The sequence below is a fragment of the Limulus polyphemus genome, unplaced genomic scaffold (assembly GCF_000517525.1).
Source record: "Limulus polyphemus unplaced genomic scaffold, Limulus_polyphemus-2.1.2 Scaffold181, whole genome shotgun sequence".
Classification (NCBI taxonomy): Eukaryota; Metazoa; Arthropoda; class Merostomata; order Xiphosura; family Limulidae; genus Limulus; species Limulus polyphemus.
Window position 1 is genome coordinate 379032 of NW_013665791.1, and position 18040 is coordinate 397071.

General features: G+C 32.5%; 1 protein-coding gene across 1 annotated transcript in view; it reads right to left on the reverse strand.

The window, feature by feature from the left end:
* Nucleotides 1-17372, reverse strand: part of LOC106478114 (type I inositol 3,4-bisphosphate 4-phosphatase-like) — a 66277-nt gene extending 48905 nt beyond the window's left edge. Inside the window, 9 exon segments of the mRNA XM_022381646.1 lie at nucleotides 1832-1911; nucleotides 3512-3625; nucleotides 4511-4629; nucleotides 5213-5260; nucleotides 6044-6262; nucleotides 7241-7328; nucleotides 11791-11855; nucleotides 11991-12156; nucleotides 17292-17372. Coding sequence (XP_022237354.1) covers nucleotides 1832-1911; nucleotides 3512-3625; nucleotides 4511-4629; nucleotides 5213-5260; nucleotides 6044-6262; nucleotides 7241-7328; nucleotides 11791-11855; nucleotides 11991-12108 — 851 coding nt within the window. The 5' untranslated portion in view covers nucleotides 12109-12156; nucleotides 17292-17372.
* Between the last annotated feature and the right edge of the window lie 668 nt (nucleotides 17373-18040).

Here is an 18040-nt window from a genome sequence, read left to right on the forward strand (position 1 = left end):
GAAAGCATGTAAAAATAAAGGGAAACAACAATGACTTCAGTGTATTGTGCTAAAACCTCTTGCACTGGAAATTAAAATATGACTGGTTTTAAAAGAAAGGAATGTAAGAGTAAGGCACTCATCTACGAAGCATTAGCATAGATTATGAATACCCCCTTGTACATTCCTGGTTGTAGGAAACAAGAGAGAATCCTCAACAGCCATGGCACTTGAAATTTCTTTTAGGCAGGATTAGAGTAAGTTAATGTATGAGTGTACACTGACTAAAAAGCTAAGTAAAAAAAAAAATTTACTCTAATCCTGCCAAAAGGAATTTTGATTTGAGGGTAGGCTGGTAGAGATCCTGATGAGTAATAAAATTGAATTGGGTATAGGAGCACCCCACACTTGGTATTGCTGGTGCACAAAAATATAGCTAATAAAAAGAAAAAAAGGTACCTCGACCTAAGCTATGTCCTACTCCAGGCCTTTTGTATCACCTTTGATGATGCCAGTATCATCAGTCATCCTTGACAGACTACCCCAAAATAAATTAGTGTATTTACAGACCACTATAAACCTGGAGTTTCAATCAATCTCATGAAAACAAGAATCCTACAATGAGGATGAGTTTTTCTCTAGCCCTCAAACCATACTGACCTCACATTTCTGTGCAGCCCCTGGAATTCCCTGCCCCATGTGACCTGCTCAACCCCCAAAAGTAAATCACACCTCTATACTGTTTTTCTCTGAAGTGTCAACCTCTCCATTACTCGAGAAGAAATTGAGCATGTTCTTGAACAATCCTCCAAGACAAAGCTTCACACAGTACACTAGACACACTCCCATTTAACTGGTTTAACCAGTCATTTTATAAAAATCAGCACACCTAACAAACCAACAGTGGACCAAATCCTGAACCACGGATGTTACTTCAACTATTTCCACTGAAAAACTCCACAGATTCAGATGACATCTAGCCTTCTCATTCACAGTCTCTTCAAACACTCAACATGTCCTCACCCACCTAACTGAAGTGCCATCACACATCATGTTACCCACAACCAACCAATCCACCCGAGATTCCTCAACCAATGATCAAGACAATCAGACAGACTACCTGGATGCCAAAAAAGTATCTACATCAACAGACTTCATCAGTTTGACCACCTAGTCTACTCAGGTCAAGCCAATTACAAGAAGAAAATTAACACAAACCCAACCACTACCTCATCCACCCTCTAGCTTTCCATCTGCCGATTGTTTGCTTTTGACCCGACGACTTCAATCTATTCGACCCACCTTACACTGTACACAGCGAAGATGAAGATTATGACCGTGAATTTCCAAGTTTAAAATCCTCCTGAACATAGCTACCTCCTGAAAGACTAACCTTCGCCTCTTCAACCACACACTTCCTTCTACGTCTTGTATCATTCAGGCACGGACTGGGCTTGGGAGACCTTGGGAGTGGTCAAATACACCAATCAAAAGGGTATTGGTCAAGAGATGACGGAGCTACGAGCTAAATGTTTGTACTTGAAAAAAACTCAGAACCTTTCTGTGAGCCACTATGCTGTGGTTAAAAAAACTAGTTTTTCTTCATTAAACTTAATAACATCACTACTGAACTCAATAGATGCCAAAGGCCTTATGCCAAAATGGATTATACACACAAAAAATTCAGTCAGTAAGATAATCGTATTGCTTTCATTTGTGTATAATGTATACATTTTGTTTTTATTTTACTACTGCTCAAATAACCTTATTTATTTTTTGAATTTACTTAGGTAGTTTAAAATTTTATATTATTATAAATTTAATGCTAAGTATCTAATAAAAATCCACTTACATTAAAGTAAGCCTCAGGAATCTGCACGGGGTCTGAAGAAGAGTACTTATAGTGAAAACAGATTCTCCAAGCAATGTTCTCTGTGGAAGAAATATAAACACTTTTTATATGTTTAAGTGCAAAGCTACACAATAGGATATCTGTGCTCTGTCCACCACAAGGATCAAACCTTGAATTTCAGCACTATAATCCCTCAAACTTACTGGTAGGTAATATTTGATCAAGTCAGAAAGGATAGGAATTAAACTAGATATAAAACTTTCCAGTCAACAAAAGGTGGATATAGAGTTCTAGAAGTTCCTTTTCCAATGTAAAGCCACATCACACACCTACTGTATTGATTCAGTAAAACCTATTTGTTCTATTAAATTCTGGCCATTTGGGTTAGCTAATAACAGCTTTTTTAAAATATAAGTATCCAAATATTCACAAAAAAAAAAAGACAAAAAATGACAGCAGAAAAAATCTTATTTAATACAAGCAAATTTACTTTTGACACATTGTAATGGTGTTCTAAAAATTGTTTTTAAACTTAACACCAGTCAATTTCTAATACATCATATCTGGATACCAATATTAATTTCACATATTTTTAATAAAACAATTTTTTCAATCAAATTATATTTACAAAAATAATTTTGGTAACACCCACATAAGTTAAAATGGGTAAAAATATATATTTTTTAATTTGTTCAGCAAAGGGAGTTTTAGCCAAAAACCAAGGTAGATAGCTGTAAAAAGAGAAATTAACATTTCGGTGAAGAAAAAAAAAAAAACAAAATAATAATAATTAGTCCGCTAAATAATAATGAATAATTAACTGTGATGGTATATAACATATTATCTAAACACCTACAGTATTTTAACTTATTAGTGCTTACATTCCATCACTATATTAGGCCTACTTTATTTAATTGCTCCATTCTTCCATGAACCACTGATGAGAGTGAATTCAGTGCCATTAGTCTGTTGCAGCAGGAGTAGCAAATCAAACAATAAATTATGCCTCTGAAACATTTTTTTTACAGCAATTCAGGTTTTGTTGAAGAAATTAAAAAATAAATAAATTGTTACTTATAGTAAACAAAAGTACTACAACAAATAAAATGTTGCAAAACAAAATCTAATTTAAGCTAGATACTTTAAACAAATACGGAAATAAAATCATTATGGACTTGGAAATTAAAGATACTTACCATGGTATAAAAATTATGCAGTTGCTTTTTGGTAGAAAAAAATATAATCAGGTAACATTTAAAGTATTCATAAAACATATTTTTTCAAAATAAAAAAGTGTGTATAGATCTGTATTCTCCCACAGAGCATTTTCCAAGAGCTTTTAGTGCTATGTATACATTACTATTAACCTATAGGGTAGGGATTTAGCAAAAAAACTCCTCAAGTTGTTCATTAGAAAATGTAGTTGGACATTTCGACTACACAAAACAGAACCCTTATAAACATATATGTATTCTCCTTAAAGATTTGTATATTTTGTTCTAACATTCTGTGTCACAGTATTTTAGATAAGTGCACTGTGTGTCTATCATACAATCTAATAAAGGGTGTAAGAACAATGTTAAATGTATTATACAGTATCAGAAAGGAGACTCCATGCCACAGTTACATCAATAATGCTTAACCAACAAAAAACAATTGAAAAACATTAATTGATCTCACCGTCGCAGTCACCTTTTCTTTGACATCAAACACTAAAACCTTCACTCTCATGGCAAGAGAAACTTCTCTCTTTAGAAATCCTACAGTTGTCAGAAAACATGGGTTGCTTGATCTCTTAAAATCATAAAAAGATAAATGTTATTGATGGAATCACTTATACAATTAAAATTTATTGGCTACTATATGTATTATTAAGAAATTTGGATCATATTTAAGTGGATTCAAGTGTAATATTATATTTTACTTAATTAATGGTAATGATTTGTCTAAACAAATGCCACAATGATTATATTCATTCTAAGATGAAATTAACCTTCTATCTCAGACCTTAAATCAACAAGTGCATCACTATACCTATGTAGATTTTACCAATAAAGCAACAGTTTGTTGAAAATTAGGAATAATTCAAACTATGATAGCACTGACAGTTTCTGTAGCATGAGGCATAAAAGCAACATTTCTAATTATCTTTTCACATCTTTAAAATGTTAATAAAATAACTGAACATCATAATATAAATACAATATTCTTTGCTCTATTTTAATTCAATTTAACAATCTTTGTGTTTGTGTGTATTCAATCATGAAAATTATATAAATATAGGTTTTTCAATTTTTGAAATATTGAAAAATACAAATATATTGAAATTAAATTTTACAGTCTGAAATAATAAAATACTTTGTAATGTTAATATTTCATCAAGAAATTTAAAAATGTAATTCATGGCTTTTCATACAAGTAAAAACTTTTAACAGACAGGAATTTGGAAGGTAAACAGTGATATTTATCTTTAAAATTTAGAATAAGGTACACTACACTTTAAATGTATGGGTTTATTTAAGTCTCATTTTCAAAGTTTATGTAATTTCCAAGTTTAATTATGCAAATATCACATGAAAGTCATGAAGTTTAAAAAATTATTTAAAATAAAGAAACTTGGGAATATTTCATACTGAAAATGTTAAGAAAACCCAAACATAACTCTTGCTGCTGTCATACCTCAATCATTTCAGTCTGAGCAAACTGTACCCAAGAAGACTGAACGGTGCGACATGTATAAACTAGCACCATAGGGTTGGGGGGCTGTCCATCAGCATCACACTTCAAATTGTCACACACTATAGAAGAAACAATGAAAATAGGTGTTATATTTTTTTAATTGAAACTTATAAACAAGGATACTTATGATGCATTCCATACATAATTCATCATTAGCATGATAGGTTAGAGATTAAAACTTCACACACAGTTATCAAATGATTTATTCATATCAATGTTACACATGCATTTTTACTTGAAATTGCGAATACACCATATTAACATCCTACATGTTTATAGTAATGTATGATTTAAGTATTGTAGTTTCAGTTGATAAAAAGTGCCCTACTAACAACTAGTATTGGGTTAATCTTTTAGCTCAATTGGTAGAGCACTTACCTGGTGCAAGAGAGGTCTTGGGTTTGATACTGTGTCCGACTTAGATTACTAAATATGAAAACGAATTGTTTTAACAATTATTATAATAATATGAAACAACTTGCTAGAGTAAATATCTGTACTTAAACAGAAAGAATACTGACCTGTAAGTTCTTTACTAAATGTGCAAATCAAGCATGTTACAAATATTTCAACATTTGAACCAGCAGCACTATACTTTCCTTGTACCATATTTCTACTAAAGGAGAAATATATTCAACCTACCTAAACTAAGTTCCAGAAAGGGCTCATGCTGCAGTGGATCATAACGACCTAGATCGGTGAAAAGGGAAGCCATTCTTTATTCATTAATATTACAAAGTCTTTAGTAAATATTAATAAAAAAAATTAATATCAAGTGAAAAGAATACATCCACAGATATTATGGAATATTAAGAACATTCTGTACTTTTGCTATTAAAAATACATCTGGATTTACTATACATTCTACAACTGCCTTATTAACTGACACTTTTACAAGTGCTACAAAGAAATTTGGGCCAGTGGATTTAAGTGGAATATTCTATTCTATTCATATGATCCATTAAAGAATATTTTTGTTCTATGTTAATGATTTGTTTAAAAAATGCCAAAATTATTATATTCACAATAAGATGAAATTCACTTTTCTATCTTAGATCTTTAATCTAATAGTACATCACTACTGCATGCATGACAGATTGTTAAGGAGAAATAATGCAATGCAACACAGACTTTTTGCCTCTTTGCTTATACATTTTTGTTAGTTTCCCAAGTTATAAATATAAATTATTGTTATGAGAGAGTGTTTGAAAATTAAAAGTGTATGAAAAATTACTTTATATTTTATGTAGAAAAAAACAAAAAAACAATGTTGTAAAATTCAAATAATATAAATGTAAAAAAGCTTTCCACTAGCTCTCTAACAGAAGGTAAGTCTGTGAAAATGCAAGAAGTATCAGTAGATCATACATGTGAACCCACAACGTCAACCTGTCTGTAATGGAATTTTGAAAAACAAAATTCATGAAGAAATGGTCATACAATGTATTGTAGGAGAGATGGAGATATAATCACCCATTAATTGGCTGAGAGATTGGTTTTCTTCAAAAGAATACACTCTCAGTTTCTGTACATCTAGCTTCCCTTTCTTAAGATGCAACTTGTTCTTTAGAGAATGGACCTGTGACTTCATACATTCAAAGCTGGCTGAACGCAGGATATTCATCCAAGTCTCTCGCTCCATCTCAGTAGCTGTCCCAAGCTGCTGACCACCATGATCATCACCCACATATTCTACCACATAAATAAATTCATTTACAGGTGTGTGTGAAAATCTCCTGTGGTTAATATCTTTTTTATTAGTTAGATTTGAAATATTCAATAGTTCAGAAATTTGCAAATAAAGCAAAACAATTACCAGTAGTTCTCACAATCACAATAAATTTATATTTTAGTTAATTTGTTACATCGAGTTATTTTACCAAACCTAAAAAAACAGCTAATCTCATTAAAATATGATTTAAGAAATAAATTAAAGACTAAAAAGAATTTGACATGTGGAAATTAACAAAAAACTAAAAATTTAACTTGGCTACTACCACTTAACATAAACTATTAAAAGCCAAGAAGTTAAAAGAGACTCCAGGCCCGAGAACTGAACCCAGGACCTCTGGATGACAAAACAAGTGCTCTACCGAATGAATTATCCAAGAGTACAAACCATCCCAATCATTGTTCACCTATAAGGCTTTTCACTATGAGTATATCACTATACTACATTATGAAAAGACAATTAGTGGGGTGATTTACCATCACCTACCAAATTATACAGTCTATTACACACATTTTTCTTAAATGTCCTTGGGGAGGAATTTTTAATATAAACTTTTATAGATATATATATAACTGGCCTTGTTAGGCAGAGATCCTAGGTTAAAGTCTTGTTTTCAGAGTGTCTCTTTTCACTTATCTCCTTTTTTATGTACTTGCATTTTCAAATCTTTAATTTACAATGCATATCTAAAATCATTATCTCCATTTCAACATGTCAAGAAAAAGAAAAATCTGAAATAGTTTCCTTTTACAAATCCAAGAGTGTTTGCATAAGAACCTAAAACCATCACAACACAAAACAGACAAAATACTGAAAAGCTTAACTTTAATACTACTTTAAATCTGGAGCTACATGTAAGCTTAAATATATTTTATGAATTTATAACACACTAATAAATAACTATTAAAATACAGCTGAAGCAGTATACATTTAACTACCTAGAGTGAATGGAAAGATGTTTTCTGTTTCTGGATCAGCTTTCACTGAACAGTGTTCAATAACTAATAACCCCACTGGTTCTGAGTACTGAAACAAGAAAGAAAACACATAAAAACTAAGTTGACTGTGATTTCAAAGTAGTGTATTATAACAACAAAAACATCCTCATTTCATGTATGAAATTCTTGAACAATATTCAACTAGTTGTTAAGTTGTTGTATATACCAAACAAGTATTAAAAACAAATTTTATGTTTCAATGTACACAATTTCCAGCACAAAAATGTCACAAATTAATTTAAACTATATTTAATTGAAAAATCTTGATATCAAATTTGGAACTGAAACATTGAAAGATAGGGAAAAAATACAATTTAGGATATTTTTTGAGCTACTATATTTACACAGGACACACTAATGTATGGTAAATATATCTTGGTAAATTATTGTTTGGTGTATCAGTGAATATATATATATATATATATATACATAACTAAGTTATGTTGTCATGCTGAATTGTCTTCATTTACTGAATGTGCATAGGGTTGCTTCATTGGACCAACCTCATATTGAAGAAGGAATGTTGATTATATTTCTGAAATTACTATGTGTATCCACAAGATATATATGGCAAGCTTTTAGAAAATGTACAAGTATGTTATGCACAAAAAATCAGAAGTGTTTCATAAGCATTTGCAGTTGAGATGTCTCTGTGAACTGATGACATCAATCTGACTTGGACTCTAACAATTAGGATTGAAAGGTGGTATTCATGTGAAGAATAAAAATACTTTTGTCTATCACACAGTGTTCATATTGCATTTCCACAACCCTTATAACCTCCAAAATGCCTATCTACAGTTTATCTCAGTATCCTTGTCTAATGTATCTGGTATTCACTCCTATACCATGAACTGTCACTAAAGCAGCAATATGGGATAAAACACTGACATCAAATATATAACATTAAATGGCACTCTATAAAAGGTCATGGCACAAACACTTTAACCCCCAACCATGTACATAAGGTTAATGTACATGCTACTTTAAATTATTTTAATTATGATCTATATATAATAAGCTTACTTTCAAATGGTAAGTTCAAAAATCGTAAATTACTTCATATATACATGAAATCATGTGCTGTGCCAATCATTTGGGCTGATCCTCATTATTAGTGTGATAATGTGATTACTAAGTGTATGTTAAGGTGAACAAGCTTCATTTTGTGTAAGTGAAATTAATATTACTTTTCATTAATTTATTAAATGTAATTGTTTTAATTACACCATGCAATATTAAATACAATTAGGAACAATTTAAGATATTAATTAATTTATAAATTTGTTTATGTAATTACTCAGCAAAATTATGGGTCAGAGGATATACTTAGAACCAGTATAAACAGTACTGATACTGAATGTTATTATTTTCCTATACTGAAAATACATTTCCGACAGGTACTTACCTCCACTCAAATGTATAGACATTCTTGTTCAGTGTTGCCCTCTATATGCATTTTTTTTGCATGCCACAAGCCTTGAACTCCCACGTACATGGTTTAACTGCATCTCGCATGTATATCATCATATCATCATGCGACAACCAATAGGAGTGCGACACACTCTCCAGATGCATGTGACTCCCTCTATTCCATTCTACTGAACTATCACTTTGAGATTAGGCAGAAAAAAATAGCACAATTTTTCAGTGGGGAGGAAGGATGGGAAGTATGAGAGGAGGTACGGATCTATCGGAAATATATTTTCAGTATAAGAAAATAATAACTTCTGATATGGTGCTTTACCTATTCTCACATGTATTGCTAGAATACTAAATTGAAGAGGCGGAATGACCAGTGTGAGGGACAGAAAATAAGTATCCTTCAAATGTGTCTGAAGAACACCCGTGAAGTGTGATCCCCATTGGAAGACTGCACCACTTCTGTAAGAGGTATACTCTGTGCCCAATGTGGAAATAGATGTCACATACACAGGCAAAAAGGGAGAGACAACTGGTTGGTTCGGAATCTGAATCACAGCATATGGAAACTTCAACCTCATTGAAGCAACACTGTAAAAAACCATCTACAGACAGGAACGTGGAGAAAACTAAAATGGAAGTGCTCCAAGGTGTAGAGTGACTAGGGCACATCGGACCGTATGCAGCTGGTCAACTCCATTCCAAAACCAAGCAGTATCGGGAATAGAGCCTTTGACCCGTGGTAGGAGGAGGATCCACACTGTCTTCACCTCATGTTAAGTAGAATGGAAGGATATACTGTGCAAACCAATCTTCAAAATGGGCACGTGCACAAATCCACAACCAACCACACATCTGGGAACCCAACATCCAGATAATGGTAGGAAGAGATGTGCCCTTGTGGCAGGTCACATCGAATTTAAACTCCATCAGAGTGGCACTCCACTATGAACACCAGCTTCAGACAGTGAAAACACCCTCAGATGGAGTGCAAGATGAAGAACCGTCACCCCAATCAACATCAACCTCTTGATAGGACTGCACAGAAGCCAGAGTGCAATGTCACCTTCTGGGTTCCACTGCACAGAAGTGGATTGTCTTTAGAAATATATAGCATCCTCACCCTCAGATAGAACCACACAGAAGCTGGGCACAACATCAATCTCCAGGAACAACCACACAGAGGTGGAGATCTAGAGGAAAATTGAGTGAGGAAGAGATAATATAACCAACACGTGTGAGGATTTATATTGATTGGTCCAGCTGTAATCCAAAACCACTCATTTGGAACCGACATCCAGATGATGGTAAGATGAAAGATCCCAATCTAAGGGGGTGAACTACAATGTGACAGATCTACTAAAAAAAAACATCATCCTCCAAATAGCACTGCCCAAAGTCTGAAGCACAGTAGCAACCTCCGGGTCCCACTGTGCGGAAGTGGATTGCGTCTATAAAATATTAGCAACCTCACTCTCTGGATAGAACCACACAAAAGCTATGTGCAACATAACCTCTGGGACCCACCACATGGAGGTGAAGTGTATTTATTTAGGGACATGTGCAACATCATCTCCATGTTAGGACCACATAGAAGTTGGAGCACAAGGTCATCCTCCAGGTCCAACTGCATGGAAGTGGACCACATCTAGACGATATAAGCAATGTCACCCTTCTGATAGAACTGCACAAAATCTCGGTGTAACATCAACCTCCAGAACCCACTGCACAGAAGTGGAGTGTATTTATATGGAGACATGTGCAACATCATCCCCAGGATAGGACCACACAGAAGATGGAGCACAATGTTACCCTCCAGGTCGCAATGCATGGAAGTGGACCTTGTCTACAAAATATAAGCAACCTCACCCTTTGGATAGAACCGCACAGAAACTGGGTGTAACATAACCTCTGAAACCCACCGCATGGAGGTGGAGCACGCCATCTATACCAGCAAAACACCACCACCCTACTCTCTACTGAATGAAAGTAAACACATTTATCAAGGTCCACCACTCCAGCAGCTTGGAACTGGAAATTGGCAAGGACTACCATACTCCATTAAAAGAACATAGGGGGATCGATTGCAGTGGAGAGTCTGGAGGAATGCCAATGCTGGATACAGTGCAATGGGTGACCACAAAAACCCTATACTGAAAGGTAGACTGCCCCTGATTTATTCAACTGAAGAGGCAGTGAGGATGGGCACTATCCCCTTCTGCTTTACTCATGTAAATCCATTGGGTAGTATGGTCCAGAATGGGCATATTAATGAAGCAAATATATCACAAGGAAAAACCTACTAGCGATCTTGTTAAACACCCCTTCTCAACAGTGTGTCATGTGTATATTGTGTTTTATTATTTCAGCTTGGCCGTACATAGAAGTCTATCTGGAGCAGACCTGGAATAAAGGTGGGAAAGGGATGTAAGAGAAAATGGTGAGAAGTAAGAATGACCCTCACGAGCAGCCAAAGGTTTGAGGAGGGAAAATAGATCTGGAAGAACCACACAATGAGGAGGTCAAAAAATCTGGGCCAGTTCTGACTGAGAAAATCCATTGCCAGGGTCTGAGGATGACGAACTGGAGACCATTTTGGCCCTATCTCATAAAAGAACTATTTCATGGGTATCATCATTACCTATTTCAGATCATTGTGAAAGTTTCAAATTGATTAGAATCCCAGCAGTGAAGCTAGCATAAATCTTGAACAGTTTCATGATATTATAATAAATATAAAATACATGTAAGTCACAATAACATCCTAATCTAGCAGTGTTTAAGATATTCAAATGTTTCTTTGTAAACCAGAAATCTAATCAAAGTACACTCATTATGATATAAAAAATGGCAAACAATACAAGTTCCATATTTCATTTTCATATCTAAATTATAATCATTATATTTCCAAGTTCTGGTTATCAATAAATAAAAATAATCCAAAACAACTGTAATTTTACAACTCCACAATTGCCCAAATGTGTTTTATGATTCTATTTATAACTGTGAGAGCCAATAAAGATTTAAAGGCATGTCTATAGATGGGAAGAAAAAAATACAATTCTTACCGGATCTTTACTTTTGCAATAAAAGAGAAGATTCCCTCGTAAACGAAACCAGCGTTCTGTAAAAACTATAAAAGATAGCTCATTAGGTATAAAAAGACTATTGCAACAACACTTAACATGTAATATTCAAAGTAGAAAACTCGAATCACCAAAAATGATTTCATTTAGAACAATTAATAAAACTGAATAATATTTCATACCATCTCCTCGACGAAATATGCCTTCCTGTTTTTCCCGAATAAAAAGCACTCCCTCTTTATCAAACTTGTATGAAGGCTGGGAGGCAACAGCTAAGAGTTCTTTTGCATTTAATCGCATCTGACCAAGGAATAGCTTTTTTCACACCATATCATGGATTTATTGTGGCTACAATTAAAATAAATACATGTAAGACACCAATAGAAATATCTCATGAAATGTTTTATAGTAGTGAATGTACCTAATAACAGTTATGCTATGACTTGAACACCATTTAATTAAGAATATCTTTGAACAAATATTTTGGTCTGAAACAATACTGTAATAGACAGAAAATGTTTTATAACTATTAACACTCACCTATTAAATACAAGCATCAAACAATCACAAATGTATAAAAGGTGCATGCACATCTATAATGTGGATTTCTTTTTTTTACCAGTAACCCACCCATGTCATGTTACCAGTTATTTATGAAGTCTTCTGATTTTGGATATAGGCATACAGGTGAATGCTCTCTTATCTCAACTGTCACAAAGTTTTTGACAAAGGTCAGGGCTGGCTCAAGGCAGGCACAAAGGGCTCAAAGAGCCCACTGCAAACTTTAAGGGGCACAAAAATTGTAAAAATGTAAAAAAATACTAACAAACAAAGAGAAAAGGGATACTTGTGGTGAAAGTTTGTGTTAATATCACATTGAACACCAGAAAATTCAACTTCAAATAAGGTCTTATCTTATATATGTGAAAACCAAATCAAAGAAATTTTTCCAAACACCTTTGTTGCTCTAAGAATGTTATAAACTCTACCCATTAGTGTGGCAAGTGCTGAAAGATTGTTTCCAGACTAAAGTTGATAAAAATATTTTTGCATTCCACAATGAGACAAGAGATCATATGGCTAATAATAATTTCTGTAGAAAATGAAATGACCAGATAAATTAATATGGACAAATTAAGGAAAATTCCATTTTCTTAAGACTAATTTTTGTTTTTTAAAATGTATTTTTCTATCATGTACCATTTTTTGTACTCTGTATTCTGAATTTTAAAAAATTATTTAAAATTTTGTAAAATACAGAAAAATAAAAAATACATAAAATTTGAAAAAAGACAATTTTTTATTTTTGCACCCGTCGATTTTGAACTTAACCCAACACTGACTAAGGTCAGAGGCATTGGAACCAGGGGTGCTACAGCACTCCCACTTTTACATATCTAACTTGTATAGCAACTGTAAATTATATTCTTATAATAATTTTCTGGGGAGGCATGTCCCCAGATCTTCCTAGATGGAGCTGCCTTTGACAGCAAGGGAACTGCTTTTAGCAGCTCCTTATACTTTTAATCTCTCATTATAAAATCTGCATGTCTAGCCAAGCACCCCCACTTTGCAACTCCATCCTAAACCACTGAAGGTACAACATAAATGGTTAATAACAAAGTTTAAATGTACATAAAAGAATTGCCTTTAGAGTAGGAAACAAAAATCAGTAATGATCAAATACACAAACATTTTTTGTTAGAAATGGATGCTTCTCATGCTGTTGTAGCTAGCTACTGCAATACTGTACTTTTATACCTCAAAAAATAATACAAAGCTAAGTATCATTATTTCTGCTTTCTTATTCACAATTTTGTGAATTCAAAGACAAGTGTAATTCATAAATATTGGCTAACTTTTAGTTTATTGGGGTTCTTGTATATTTTGGATATACTTAAAAGTACCTACAACCCATGTATATAAAAAAAAACATTTCATCCTACATCCTTTATTTCTGAGGTTATCCATAATTATAGGACTATCAGTCTTAAGGTAAAAAAATCTATATAATTTCATAGTGTGTTGAATAGTACAGGAGTGATTTTCATGCATGTTAAAAAAAAGGACAACATTTACCAGCACCACAGAGTGATTTTTAAACAGGGTTCTTCATAACGTGGAACTCATAGTATTTCATGCACAAAAATCTTAAGAAACATATCCACTAATGCACTGAAATTTTGGTCTACACTCATGAAAAAAACTGCATTAATATATGTATTTTGACACTGTTACTGACTTTAGAGAAACTGCCAATGTTAAGCACACTTACATTTTGAGGCGTGTGTTAGGTACATGTACAACATAAACATTACAACTTGGTTTGACCCATGTTAACAATAGCTAAGCTCATGGATGTCATGTTTCCTGTCCATGCAGAGACATCAGTCATGCAACTGTTGATAAAATTAGAGAAAGAGGGTGCTATTGAACTGAAATGCATGTACACAGGTGATCTGTCAAGTAGGTAATCATGTCTGATAAGTCCAGCCTTCATACCTATAAAGTTTACAACCAAAAGAAATACACCTTTAATCAGCTTATCAAGCAGCTTGTTTGTGAGGCAGTTGATAATTAATCACGAGCTATTACTTGTTACCCTTTGAAAGTGAACAATAATAGTGTCAGACTAAAGGGTCCAAACCTAAACTTGTAATTATTACATAATGATCACTCATACTTGTTTCAAATATTACAGAGCTCAGAATCTGTTACCCATGGGTATTTCACCCCAGCTCTGAATTCTTTGAAGAACCCTGTTCAAAAATAAATAGTTTTTTTCAGTCATGCACAAGATGCACTATTAAGCTTGGTGATATCCTAATGTTAAAATAAGCATGTTCAAAATTAATGTAGAACTTATAGCAATTTTTGGTGAACCTCAATAATTGTTTTTATGTTTGGGGAGTACACTGAAAAAAAAAATATAATCTAAAGAATAATATAAATATATCTACAGTTTTATATTCTATAAGCACTATAAATTCAGGAGGTAAGAGTATTTTTAATTACAAAAAAAGTAGACTGGGTAAAAATTCAAATGTTGTAAACTGCAAAAACGATAGAGTATCCTACACAGACAAAAATAATACACAAAACAACAGAAACAGCTGAGACTTTCAACAGTGTCTAACTGTGATGAACAGACAGACTAGTGCAAAGTGAGCACTAGGATATACCTTGAAATATTCTGAGTATAAGAGAATGAAGATTAATAATACTTTTTTCAACACTTAAATGAAACTCATTAGGCATATATCATCAGGTCTAGTCATCATAGAAAGACACTTAAGCAAACTGTGCAGAGATCTGCCACTGATTTATTGCATGGAACAAACTGGAGTGAAAACTTCTTGAAAACACAGACATAGCCTTTAGGCTTTATATGATTTTTCCTTGTTTGTACAAACTGAGTTTGATATCTGATAGCTTCTTCTATTTGAGAAACAAGAGAGTAACTTCATGAAAACATTAGGACTTTTTATTGATACTTTCAATAGATAAACTATTTGCTTTCTTAACTTATAAAAGATATGATCCATTGTAAGGCATGAATTTAATAAAGTGGCTTATTTAAATCTTTAAAATCTAATTCTTTGCTGGCTTGGGGTGTCACTCTTATTTAAAATTTACTTGTGACATACATATTCTTTTGTTGTACTCAAATCAAGAATAAATGTAATTGAAACACTCATCTACACAGAAGTTTAATTTTCTTTTGCAATACAAATATAATTTAATAGAATAAGCATTTTATAGTGATTATATAATACAGCTAATTATGATAGTTCAGGAAAATACCTTTCTTTAGAGTGCAAAGCAAAATGTATGGACTAGCCAATTATATTAAAAGTTAACATAGAGTGTTTTAAGATATATTTCACCATCAAAAAACTATACTGTTTTTGAGAACAACAGTGTCATGACAAAACTTTATGCTCCACTTATGGTTGACTTTTTCTTAAAATTCAACTTTGCCTTGTTAACTAAAATCTGCCTAACCAATTGAGAACAAGTACTCTGTATTCGATGACGAGGAACCCACTTTGAGACTAATGATATGTTAAACTTATATTAAAGTTTTTCTTCATTACCCATTTAAGCCGTCTCCAGCCATTATAAGTACTCTGTATATTAAATGGATTATGACAAGTGATTAAAGAAGACCTCAATATCACTGTATTGTTAAATTTAATTTAAAAGGTATGGACTGTTTCAATTCATTCAACTTTTATGACATTAACTAGATGCCATAACAATCAACTGTTTAAATATCAGGCCAAACTACGGCCAAAGTCATCAAATTTTTAAAATATAGTGATAAGCATTTATAATGTCTGTTCATATTTTGTGGTAAATTATACCAATGTTGTTTCCCTATATATATAAAATAACTAAAAACTTCAATATACTTTAAAATATTCAGCACATTTCTTCATAAAATTTATGTTCAAATAATTCCAAGTTATTAAATAAAGCACAAAGTTAGAAATGTATATAAGAACAAAGGAAAAGGCTGTTTAGCTTTGACATCTTTCATCCAAGACTAATTTACTTCTATGTTATTTTTATCTATACCTCTTCAATGAAACAAAAATTATTCAAACAATCTGCATATATATCAAGTCATTCAACATGCTTATACCTATAATAAAAACAACACCTTAAATCTATTACTCTTGCCATATATCGTTTATTTAGTTTTATTTCCAACATTTTCATTCTACGAGATAAACTATAGGAAGACTGTCTAAACCACTAACAGTTTTGAGCACTGAATCAAGTTTTATTACTTTTCTGTTCTTCTTTCTGTAGCAAGGATACTTGTAAGCTTCAGTGAGGTCACAACTACACCTCATTTTCTCAAGAAAATATAAGTTAATAGTATGGTTATGTAAGAAAAACAAGAGTAAATTGTTATATAACTTACTCAGAACCAAATATATTTTAAGTTTCAATATATTATTTTAAAGTTTGAAGAATGCTAGTTGTGATACTAGTATTAGCAAATGATAAATGACAGTTTGAATTATCATACTCATTCATTCCTAATACTAATAGTAATACTATAGTACTGTATAGTCTCTAGCTGTTGATATTAGTTTATTAGCAATAATCTAAGAGCAGTACTACTAGTAATAGTATGATTCATTATTGGTAGTGATAGTACTACCACTTCACTATCATTACCATCAATGAATCATAATACTAATACTATTTTAAGCATTAATTAACTAACTTAGCATCCTTAACTTACCTGATACCGATAGAACAGAATAATACGTAATTATAATATATTACCATACTATAGTTGGCTCACTTAAGTTTCAGTATCATGTTTAGGCTTCTGTACATTGGAATGTTGAAGTTACTGTGAATTGTTTAAAATTTTAATCTGTAACTTAAAAGTTACAAAATATAAATTAAAAGTTAAGTTGTTAAATTAATTGCAGTTGACAACTCTACACAGTTACACTTACAACTTGTAAAGGAAGGGTTGAAGTCCATAAAAAATTAAAGAACACTGCTACTTGGAAAATGTAACAAAAATAAGTTTGAAAATACGTAAATATACATATATATATATATACAACAAAGTAAATAATTACTTTTTACAACACGTAAAACTAGGCTTACACCGGTTTTAACTTTTAACTTAAGATCCTTTTGCCTTGTCAACAATAACAGTGCCCTCTAATGTCAATTTATTCTTTGTATAAAACGAAATATTGTAATAGATTGATTTTAAATATCTGATATCATAAATCCTGCAGATTCACAAAATTCACACTTATAATATTTTTAAACATGCTGTAAATTCAGATATAGTACGTTTAGAATTAAATGTTACCTTATCTATTTTAAGCATTTATATTTCAAAAATCATATTCCGAGTTTATAGTTTTCGTAATATAGCTTTACTGTCACAGCGTTTGTTTATTTAGAATTTTCATGCATAGCTATTCTAATTTTGAACTAGAGGAAGACAACTAGTCAACAACACCCACCACGAAACCTTGGAATTACACTCTTCTGGTATGTCTACGAACTTACAACGATAGAAACCTGGTTTCAATACATGTGGTGGGCAGAGCACAGATAGCCCATTGTGTAGCTTTGTGCTTAATTACTAACAAACACTCTTCTGCCGAATAATTGGATTTGTCGTTATTATTGTAGTGTACTTACAGCCCTAATGTTCTGAGTCCTTTTTTTTTTTTTTTTTTTT